This window comes from Phalaenopsis equestris, unplaced genomic scaffold (genome assembly GCF_001263595.1).
Source record: "Phalaenopsis equestris unplaced genomic scaffold, ASM126359v1 Scaffold000002, whole genome shotgun sequence".
Lineage (NCBI taxonomy): Eukaryota > Viridiplantae > Streptophyta > Magnoliopsida > Asparagales > Orchidaceae > Phalaenopsis > Phalaenopsis equestris.
The window spans coordinates 25,947,965-25,957,691 of NW_018164444.1; the positions used below are offsets into that span (position 1 = coordinate 25,947,965).

Consider the following 9,727-nt stretch of genomic DNA (forward strand, 5'->3'; position numbering starts at 1 on the left):
TTCATATAAAAAGTAAACTATTACACTCTTCATTATGTAGTGAATTATTTTAATTTTTCAATATAAAAAAAATGATGGTTCTGTGCACTTTTTATTCGTGTTTGCTTGAAAATTATATTGACATAATGCATAGAATTTTACTTTACTAGAGAATTTTTTCTAGTACTCACCAATATTATTATTAACCTCTTAAAAATATTACATCAAACTTTATAAATATAAATATAAAAAAAAATTAGGAGATAAGTATTTAGGAAATATTGGGTATGCATGTAAAATTTCCAAATATAAAAGGAAACTTTTTGAAGTTTCAAGACACCAATCAGCTGTTCCGGATGTTCTGGATTTGTTCTACTTGATTCGCCCCGCGGTGGCCTACTCGACCGCGCGATGCTTTTAATTTTTATATATTTTTTATTTTAATTTCTTCTGATACTTTCTCCATGGAGTCTTCATCGGTTACAAGGAAGAATTTTGGAAAACTTCAGCAGAAATCAACGCAATAAGTTGCAACGTATGAAGCGATCTGCGGTTGAGAAGTCCTTTCGCGTCTTCCACCGGCCTGCGAGGACAGACTGAGGGGAAGATTTGAGGTAAAAGTCTTCTGAGATCCGGTTACAAGATGACTTAAATTGTTCAAGATCTCCTTGCCCTCGTGTTCGATTGATCTGGAGAAAACTGGGCGGAGTTAAATAAGAAGATGCAGAGGCGTGGGTCCAACCACCGTCTCCCAGCGCTTCTGTTCCGCTCGCGAATTTCATACGTGATGCTAGCTATGGTGGCAACTATGTCGGCCGTCTACGTCGCAGGCCGGTGAGAGCTATTTTGTTGTCTGCGCGCTTGTTATTCGAATTCTGATTGGGGTTGGTTCCTTGATTGGGGATTTTAGGTTGTGGCAAGATGCGCAAAACAGGGTTTATCTTATTAAAGAACTGGATGGGAGAACGGGGCAGGTAGGGTGATCTTTTTGAAGTATTTCGAAGCTGAATTGTTTTGATTTATTGAATCTTTTTACAGGGGCACCCGGCTATATCAGTGGATGATACACTGAAGGTGGTGGCTTGCAGGTACTTGTTGAAAGAAATGGAGTATTTGTATTTTGATGTTCGTTTTTGGGTGTTTTGAATGTGAAACTCTATGTTCAGAAACCAGCATAAGAGACTAGCGGCACTAGAGATGGAACTGGCTGCAGCAAGGCAAGAAGGCTTTGCTGGAAGGTACAATCCAGAGATTAATGGAAATCACACTAGGAAGAGGCTGATGGCTGTAATTGGGATTACTACAGGATTCGGCCAGAAAAATAACAGGGATGCTATTCGGAAGACATGGCTTCCTACTGGTAGATCGCTTGCTTCTTTCTTATTTTATAATTGGTGATTTTATATGGTTAAATTATGTTGAGATTTGACGTTATCTTTATTAAATGTCAAAACCTTGAAGTTCAATGAGAAAATCGGAACAAGTGTGGTGCATCATTTTCTTATCATAAAAATTTTTCCATTCTTTTTTCCCTCCTTAGATCCACATGTGTGGTGCATCATTTTCTTATCACATAGCTAATCCAAATGAAAAACGAACTGACAATTTGCTTGCACCAGACAATTGATTTTATGGTTTATCTTGAATAAATACCAGCATATCTTCAAGACTTCAACAATAAACTTTTCTTTTCAGACAGTATGTATACGAACCAAATGTATGCAGGATGATTTTAGGGAGTAGGATAAAGGAATATGCAATGACTGACATGTTCATTTTCGCATGTTGAACATAGAGAAAAGTAATCTATGGGAAAATGTAGGATTAATGTAAAACGACAGGAAAGTAATGACATCAGCTAAATAAAACATTGTTAGAAGATATTCAGTGATATTTTGTTAAATTGGATTTGACACCACATTTCATTATACATGATTGTATGGAGTAGAATACCTCAAATTTTGGATGAGGTTTTTGTTGGTCGTCATTGTCACACCCAAATCCGGAATATGGTATATCCAGACTAAGCGTGTCTCAAATTGACCAACCATGTTAACTCGACCCGAACTGGACTTGAAAAATCTGAGTTTAGGTTGACCTGAATAATTTTCAGGTCTGGTTCGAGTTGAGTTGGCGTGTCAGGTTAATTTTTGACATCCATAGAACTAAAGTTTAGTTGACATCATATACATCCTCTTATAAGATATTGTATACTTGAGAGAGATCTGGATCTAATTGAAGAGTGACTGAATTTTATCGAATGCCCTTAACAGCCATTCTCATGCTTTTATTGATAATTATTTTAACAAAGATGAACCAAAAAGGATATATATATATATATATATATATATATATATATATATATATATCGGGAGAAGCTTGAGAATATGTCTAATTAAAAATTATATATATATTCTCATTTTGTTTGTTTATATGTGCAGGCGTAGCTTTGAAAAAGCTGGAAAAAGATAAAGGAATTGTAATACGATTTGTGGTAGGAAAAAGGTTAGTGATTTGGTTGATAATTTGGAAGAAAAGCTCTTTTAACTTGTTGCTTGACAATGTTAATCTTGATCGTTGGCATACAGTGCAAATCGAGGAGATAGCATGGACAGAGATATTGATGAGGAGAGCAAGCAGACAAATGACTTCCTAATCCTGGTTTGTTCAATGAATTTTCCTTGAGTTCAAAATCATTTTCGTGACAACACATATAATAACTAACCATTTTTTGTTACCAATTCACAGTTTTAATTGGTTATATTTGATCTGGTGCTTTTGTATTTTCATGTGGGTTGTTATTTACTCAGAAGCAGTTTTGTTTAGTTTTCATATTTGTTTTTGTTTTGGGGCATAATTGTCACAGTATATGCCGATGAATGTCGTAATTTTCTTTTATGAATCATGTTAAGAGCATAGTTCAGTTTTGGGTTCCTTGAGACATTTATGTTGGCACAGCTTAGTATGTGGGGAGGGAGGGAGGGAGGGAGGGAGCGAGCGTGAGCGAGAGAGAGAGAGAGAGAGAGAGAAAGAGAGAGAGATATTTAAATACGGTAAGCATGAAAATGAGTTGAATGTGCAATGATGGATACAACAACAACAACAACAAGCCTTTATCCCACTGAGTGGGTCGGCTATATGAATCCTTTTTCTTCATTATGTCTTATTAAATGTCATATTTTCATTTAATTCTAATAGATTAAGATCATTTCTTATACAATGCCCAAGCCTTTTTAGGTCTACTTCTTCCTTTCTTAATATAAGTTGAATCTAAACTATCTACTATTCTAACTAGATCATCGGATGGTAGACGTTTAGCGGGACCAAACTATCTAAGACGACTCTTTCTAATATGGTTTGCAGTTGGAGCTACACCAACCCTTTCACAGATAGATTCATTTTGCATTTTGTCTCTAAGTATCAAGCCACTCATCCACTTAATCATTCTCATTTTAATGCTTAACTTGGTTTTATGCTTCTCTTTTAAAGACTAACATTCTGCGCCATAAAGCATTGCAAGTTTTGCCACTATCTTATAATTTTTTTTTAAGTCTAAGTGGTACTTATCTATCACATAATAGACCTAATGCATTCCTCCACTTCAACCAACCAACCTGATTTTTACTAATAATATCTTCATCTATATGACCATATTATATCGGAACTAGTAGGAAAAAATAGTGGAAACACAAAAGCAAATTTTTATTAATATTGAAATGGGGATTACAACCCGACAAAACGGAAAGGGGAAACACAGTAACAAACCAATCTTCGATTAAGGCCGAATGAGAAGATGCGTGGTCGAAGTGGCGTTGGCTACGGGGTGAATGTATGGGAAAAGGTGATGGTTGAGAGGTCGGTTAGGAAGGGTTAGGAGGTGATTTGGGAGGCCGGTAGGGGAACTGGGACAAAGGCGGGGTGGTTGGACTGCCGGATCTACTACAGGAAACTGGCCGCTGTTGTCAGATGAAGTTTGGGGAGTGGAACAATAAGGTTATGCTGTTGGTGGAAGGATGGTTGGGTGCTGGAAGGGGGAAAAGGAGAGGGCATTGGCTGGGAAGAGGGGAGGAGAATCAGAAGGGAAGATAAATCACCACCTCGGAGTATGATACAACCGGACATCACCACCTTTCCATATACAATCCTACAAAAGGGAAAATGACTCAACACAGAAAATCTAAAAGCAAACTCAACCAAGACCAACCCTAACTCTCACTAACAAGTATATAAAAAGACTCAAAATAAGAAAGAACAAAAAAAAAAGAGAAGGGTTGACGGTATTGACACCCTTCCTAAAATGCAGCTTGATCTAGCGATATGCGGGGAAGGAAGGAAATTCTGCTCGACTCCTGTTGCAACCGTATCGATCGCCTTGGTGGTGCTTGGACCGGCTCCCCTATGCCAGTAAGTTCAACCGGTTGGCTTGTTTCCCTCCTTGGTGCGAGAAATGCCCGCACTCGCGCCAGTCTCCTGGAGTTAGCAGAGCTTCGACCTTAGTCATCGAACCTTTTGGTTCCTTGTCTCTAATCATACCGACACCTGGGTCCCACTGCCATTTGCTCTGGCGGCCAAATTATCGAAGAAGTGGACACCACTTGCTCGCCCAGGTCCTCATTAGTCTGCTCTTTTGAGACAGTGATCCATGCCTGCACTGCTAGATCCTTCTCAGGTAACCCCGGTCGGGTCAGTCTGAAGTGCCGTGAGAGTAGCTTGCATCTTCCTATCTTGTGGTGGTGCTGGTGGTGTCGACTGTGAGGCTCTGACATTCTCTATGGTATAATTATCCCATGTTTGGAGCCAGTGGCTCAGTCCTCTTATCCTATGTCATCATTAGAACTGGTCCCATTGACGTTGTTCTGCTAGTAAGGACTCCTGTGATCTAAGGCCCTGCCGATGAAAGTAAAATGTTGCGCTTCCCCTCATTGGTAAATGAATAAGTGATTTTAAATCCATTGTGTTGAGTCCTCCAGTCAAATTGCAAAAGGTGACGAGCATCCTTAGAGACCATGTCACACCACACCTAGTCCCCCAGCTGGCCTCCGATCGAGAACTCTACCAAACATCTTCGATTGATGTTGATCTAATTCTCCTTCTTTAGCCATGTCGGTGAGTATGGTTGGGAGTGATTTTTGAGTCATGAGTCCCAATTTTTGTACTATGTAGGTCGATGCCACATTCGTGTTGCTCTCGACGTTAATGATAAGATTGCATACATTTCCATTCACTGATAGGACTCATCGAACTACGAGTTTCTCTCTTTCATCGCGGGGAAGATGAAGTTTCTCACTCTAGTCCCCTGCTGTCTCCTACTCGCTAACCTCTTCCACGACGCCCTGATCTGTAAATGTGACTATTCTGCTCGTGGGATAGCTGAAGTCGATGTTACCGTAGCCTTGACATCTGTAACACTTCCTGACCGACACAGTGTTGGAGGAGCTACCCTTCTCATGTTTCTTCCCACTTTGGTCTAGAGTGTCACTCCCTTGCTTTGGCTTATCGACGTCTTCCAGGATACTTTTGTCAGTCGTTGTAACTATAGGAGGCTGCCTGCCTGATGGTTGTTGTTTGAAGGATGACTGTTGCTCAGCTTCTGCTGCCTCTCCACCTTTAGGGCTAGTGTTTGAGCATCTCTAAGCAAAGAATAAGGCTGCAATTGCACCACATTGCTGATAGTTAACTTCAAGCAATCCCCCCACCGCCCCCCCCCCCCCCCGGGATAATGGCCAACAACGTGCTCCTCTGGCTCGACTAGATCATACCTCATCTACAACTATTTAAACTGCTCCGTAAACTTTTCTACTGACAGATCCTTTACTGCATGTGGTGGACTCGCAGAAACATGGCCTGACGATAATGGGGTAGGACGTATTTCCTCCATCGTATTTTTTATCTTTTTCTACTTGGTAATCTTATTGTTGCCTTCTCTATTCCTTTGTCGTTGTAAGTTCTCCCACCATAATGAGACATTTTTCTTCAATTTGATAGCAACTAATTTGACCCTCTCATCCTCTGGCATATCCTTATACTCGAAGATCCGTTCAACAGATTGCAGCTAATCAATGAAGCCTTCAGGATTCATACCCCCCTCAAATTCTTGTAGATCAACTTTGACGTCAAAGTCTCTGTACCTTCTAAATGATATCTCCTCTCTGTGAGTCTCCTTTTGAGGGGATTCAAATACCCCTTTCTAGGCCTCATCTAAGACTGAATTCTGAAGCGTTTTGGTCTATCTTCTTTGTTGCTGAAATTATCCCTATGGAAGGGATTTAGATCCTCATCTCTTTCTCCTCTTCAACTCTTCAGATCTCGATCAAAGGGAACTTCTTCCTGTATTAATTATTCAATCTCTGCAAGCCTTTGTTGAAGGTGACGGAGCTCCCGCTTTATCTCTTCCTGAGTAGGCTCAGGCATATATCTTTTGGGTGGCATTGTTAGGTTTTAAGAATAGTAAGGAAAATTTTGGCGGATATAGGGTTTGGGGAAATCAGAAAAAGTGGTTGAGGGTAGGAATGGAAAATTTTGGTGGGGAGGGTAAGGCGGGCGCTAGGAAACCCTAGGATAGGGCTAAAGTTATGCTAGCTCTGATACCAAATGATACCAATATTTGTAGGAAAAAATAGTGAAAATACAAAAATAATTTTTTATTAATATTAAAATGGGGGTTACAATCGACACAAATGGAAAGGGAAAACACAATAACAACCACCCAATATTCGGCTGGGGTTGAAAGAGAAGATTCGAGGTTGGAGTGGTGTTGGCTACGCGTGAATGTGTGGGAGAGGGTGTTGGTTGCAAGATCAGTTAGGAAGGGTTAGGAGGTGATTTGGGCGGCATGTAGTGGAACTGGGACAAAGGAGTAGTAGTTGGAGAGCCGAATCTATTGCAGGAAAGTGGCGACTGCTGTCAGATGAAAGGTTGGGGAGTGGAACAACAAGGTTATGTTGTTGGTGAAAGGATGGTTGGGTGCTGGAATAGTGAAAAGGGGTGGTTGATGGCTGTGAAGAGGGGAGGAGAAGGAAAAGGGAGGATAAATCATCACCTCAGAGAATGATACAACCGGAGCACCACCGTCTCCTTGAATACAACCCTAACAAATGGAAAATGACTCAACACAGGAAATTTGAAAGCAAACATAACCAAGCCTAACCTTAACTATCACTAACAAGCATATAAATAGACCCCAAACAAAAAAGAATAAAAAATGGCAGGTGGAGAAGGGTTGGTTGCATTGCCGCCCTTCCTAAAATGCCGCTCGATTGAGCAGGACGCAGGGAAGGAAGGAAATCCCTCTCAACTCTTGCTAAAACCCAAACTGGTCCCCTCAGTGGTGCTTGGATCGGCTTCCCTATGCTGGCTGGCTTTTTTCCCGCCTCTGTACGGGAAACGCCGTCACCCACATCATCGCTTTGAATAATAGACCCGAGGTATCTAAAACATTCACACCTTTTAATGATTTGATCACCCTTAGTTACAACTCTGCCACTAATGATTGTCATAATTATTCGACAAAATTTTATGCTGGTTGCCGACTACCCAACGCAACCCTCCACTTTTCGTATCCTTCAAAGTTGTGCATTTAGCATTAAAAAAAACAAAAAGTACAAAAAATAGCTATAAAAGCTATCAAAAGAACCAGTATGGTTGGCTTCATCCTCAATCACTTTTCGTATCTGGGGTTTGTGACCCGACAATGTGCAATGAAGGATACATAGAGATGACTACTTATGAAGGAGCAAGTAAGAGAGAAAGTAATACAAAAGAAGTTTGCAACAGGAAAAAAAGGAAAATTTTGAAATTACGGACCGTATCAGAAAAACCTTCATTCTCCTCTGAGAGGAAAATGCATGGGTGTATAATATAACAGAGACAACACCCTGGACTCTTAAGAATTATTCATATTTTTTATTCTACCATATCTACGGTCTTCTAGCAACTGCATGAGGTAGTAAATGTATTAAATAAAAATTCTTGTGAAGTAAACAGATTATGAATTGCCCTATTATTCTACTAGGAGCATACTAATATGTATTGCTAAAGAATGAGAATAAGATTGAGAAAATGTAAAATGGGATTGCTTGATGTATAACTCGGCTTGAATGAGAATTAGATTAAAAAAATATAAAATAGGATTGTGTGATATGTATAGCTCTTGCATGTTATAGCTTTTATTCAATTTACATTCAAAATGTGTATATATCAAATACTCATCAGGTGTTCTCAATGCACCCAAGAAGTGACCTCGAAGAGCTTTTTAATTAGTCATGTGCCAAAGTAGGCCCCCGACTATTTACAAGGGTCATTATAGTCCTAGAGACTATAAAAAGCATCTAATTAATACCCAAAATCTTTTAGTATGGGCTGAAATGTTTTGTAGGAAGGACTATTTTAGTCCCAATTAAAAATTTATGGGGACTAATATCATTTTTTTTATAGATACCGAGACAAAAAATGGACCTCTAAAAAGAGTCAAGGACCATTCTGACACTTTTCTCATTTTTTAATTAATTAATTACTTATTTATTTAAGTAGTACATGCCAAATGTCATATGTAGCTCATTCTAAAGTTCTGAAGTCAGAAAGGGTGCACAAGGTATCAAGCTCGTCTGTTTTAGTTTCAAGGAAGATGTTAACTAAATTGTACTGTCCCATTTTCAATCACCTTTTATATTTGACAAAAATATATTTGACAAAAATATATTGGACATGTAGGGCTTGATATTTGTTTTCCATTTTTTATTTATTTCATCAGTTCAGCAGTGGCCTTTCTTTTTCTTTAGACCCAAAATGAATATTTTTCTTCAATGCATTTTGTGTTTCATCTCTTTTCTTGCAATTTTCAGTTTTTCACTGAAGTCAGCTATTTTTCTCAAAACATCAAAACCTGTATCCAGAATGCCGAAATTACATGGATAGTTGATTTCCTTTTCTTTAGCTTGCGATGAATGTAAATTACAAATCTTATTTGCGTGTGTAGCTCAATGCTACCCTTCCATTGGCTATAGCATGATAAGCTATCTGTTTCCTTGGATTCTAATTGCCGATCATTGTAGTCATGGTTGCTGCATTGTTTTGGTGGAGATCACAGTTATTTCTTGTTCTTGTTAAACTGAACAGAATATTACAGTTTTTTTTTTCTTATTTATTTGTGGACTTCAACTGCAAATATTGTTGGCTTTTATGAGATTAACTCACCTCTCATTGGCTCGAAGCTTGATCTACAGATCTCATGTAGTTTGAATTGTTTAGAGTTTAATGTAGCATATAGACTTGGTAACTCTGCTTAGTTGATAAATACTGGGAGAGCATGAGATATGGAGTTTGGAGAACTGAGGATGAGGGAGAGTGCGTGGCTATAGAAGCTGGTAATAGAGGAGGAAGTGAGACAAAATGAAGGTGGATCAATATTTTATTGGTGTCGGCAGTTAAAAAGTTTGGGGAGGTTGCCCGTAAGAAGCTGTCGGTCGCTGGAAGTGAAGTCCCGTCGCCCGCTTCGGAAGGACGTTTTAATTTACATATAATTTTATAATTTTAGAAAAATATGAAATCAAACTGACCTCATATTTTTCGCAGTTTATATGAAAGAGCGCTCTACCTCAAATCTTGTATCTATCCCGAGGGATAAACACAAGACTTGAAGATGAGGCTCGATCAAATAAATTAAGAAATATATGACATCCGTTTAGTCTGCGAAACTGTTTTATTTGCCGACAAGTTCCCCTATTTAATACAAAAAATTAAATAGGGTTTA

The 9,727-nt window shown here is 39.0% G+C and overlaps 1 protein-coding gene across 1 annotated transcript in view; it reads left to right on the top strand.

The window, feature by feature from the left end:
• Positions 1-335: 335 nt before the first annotated feature.
• The window catches only part of LOC110034072 (hydroxyproline O-galactosyltransferase HPGT1), a 26,945-nt gene continuing 17,553 nt past the window's right edge, over positions 336-9,727 (top strand). The window contains exons 1-6 of the mRNA XM_020738328.1: positions 336-813; positions 890-953; positions 1,018-1,067; positions 1,146-1,339; positions 2,421-2,484; positions 2,568-2,640. Coding sequence (XP_020593987.1) covers positions 701-813; positions 890-953; positions 1,018-1,067; positions 1,146-1,339; positions 2,421-2,484; positions 2,568-2,640 — 558 coding nt within the window. The 5' untranslated portion in view covers positions 336-700. The remainder of the gene's footprint in view (positions 814-889; positions 954-1,017; positions 1,068-1,145; positions 1,340-2,420; positions 2,485-2,567; positions 2,641-9,727) is intronic.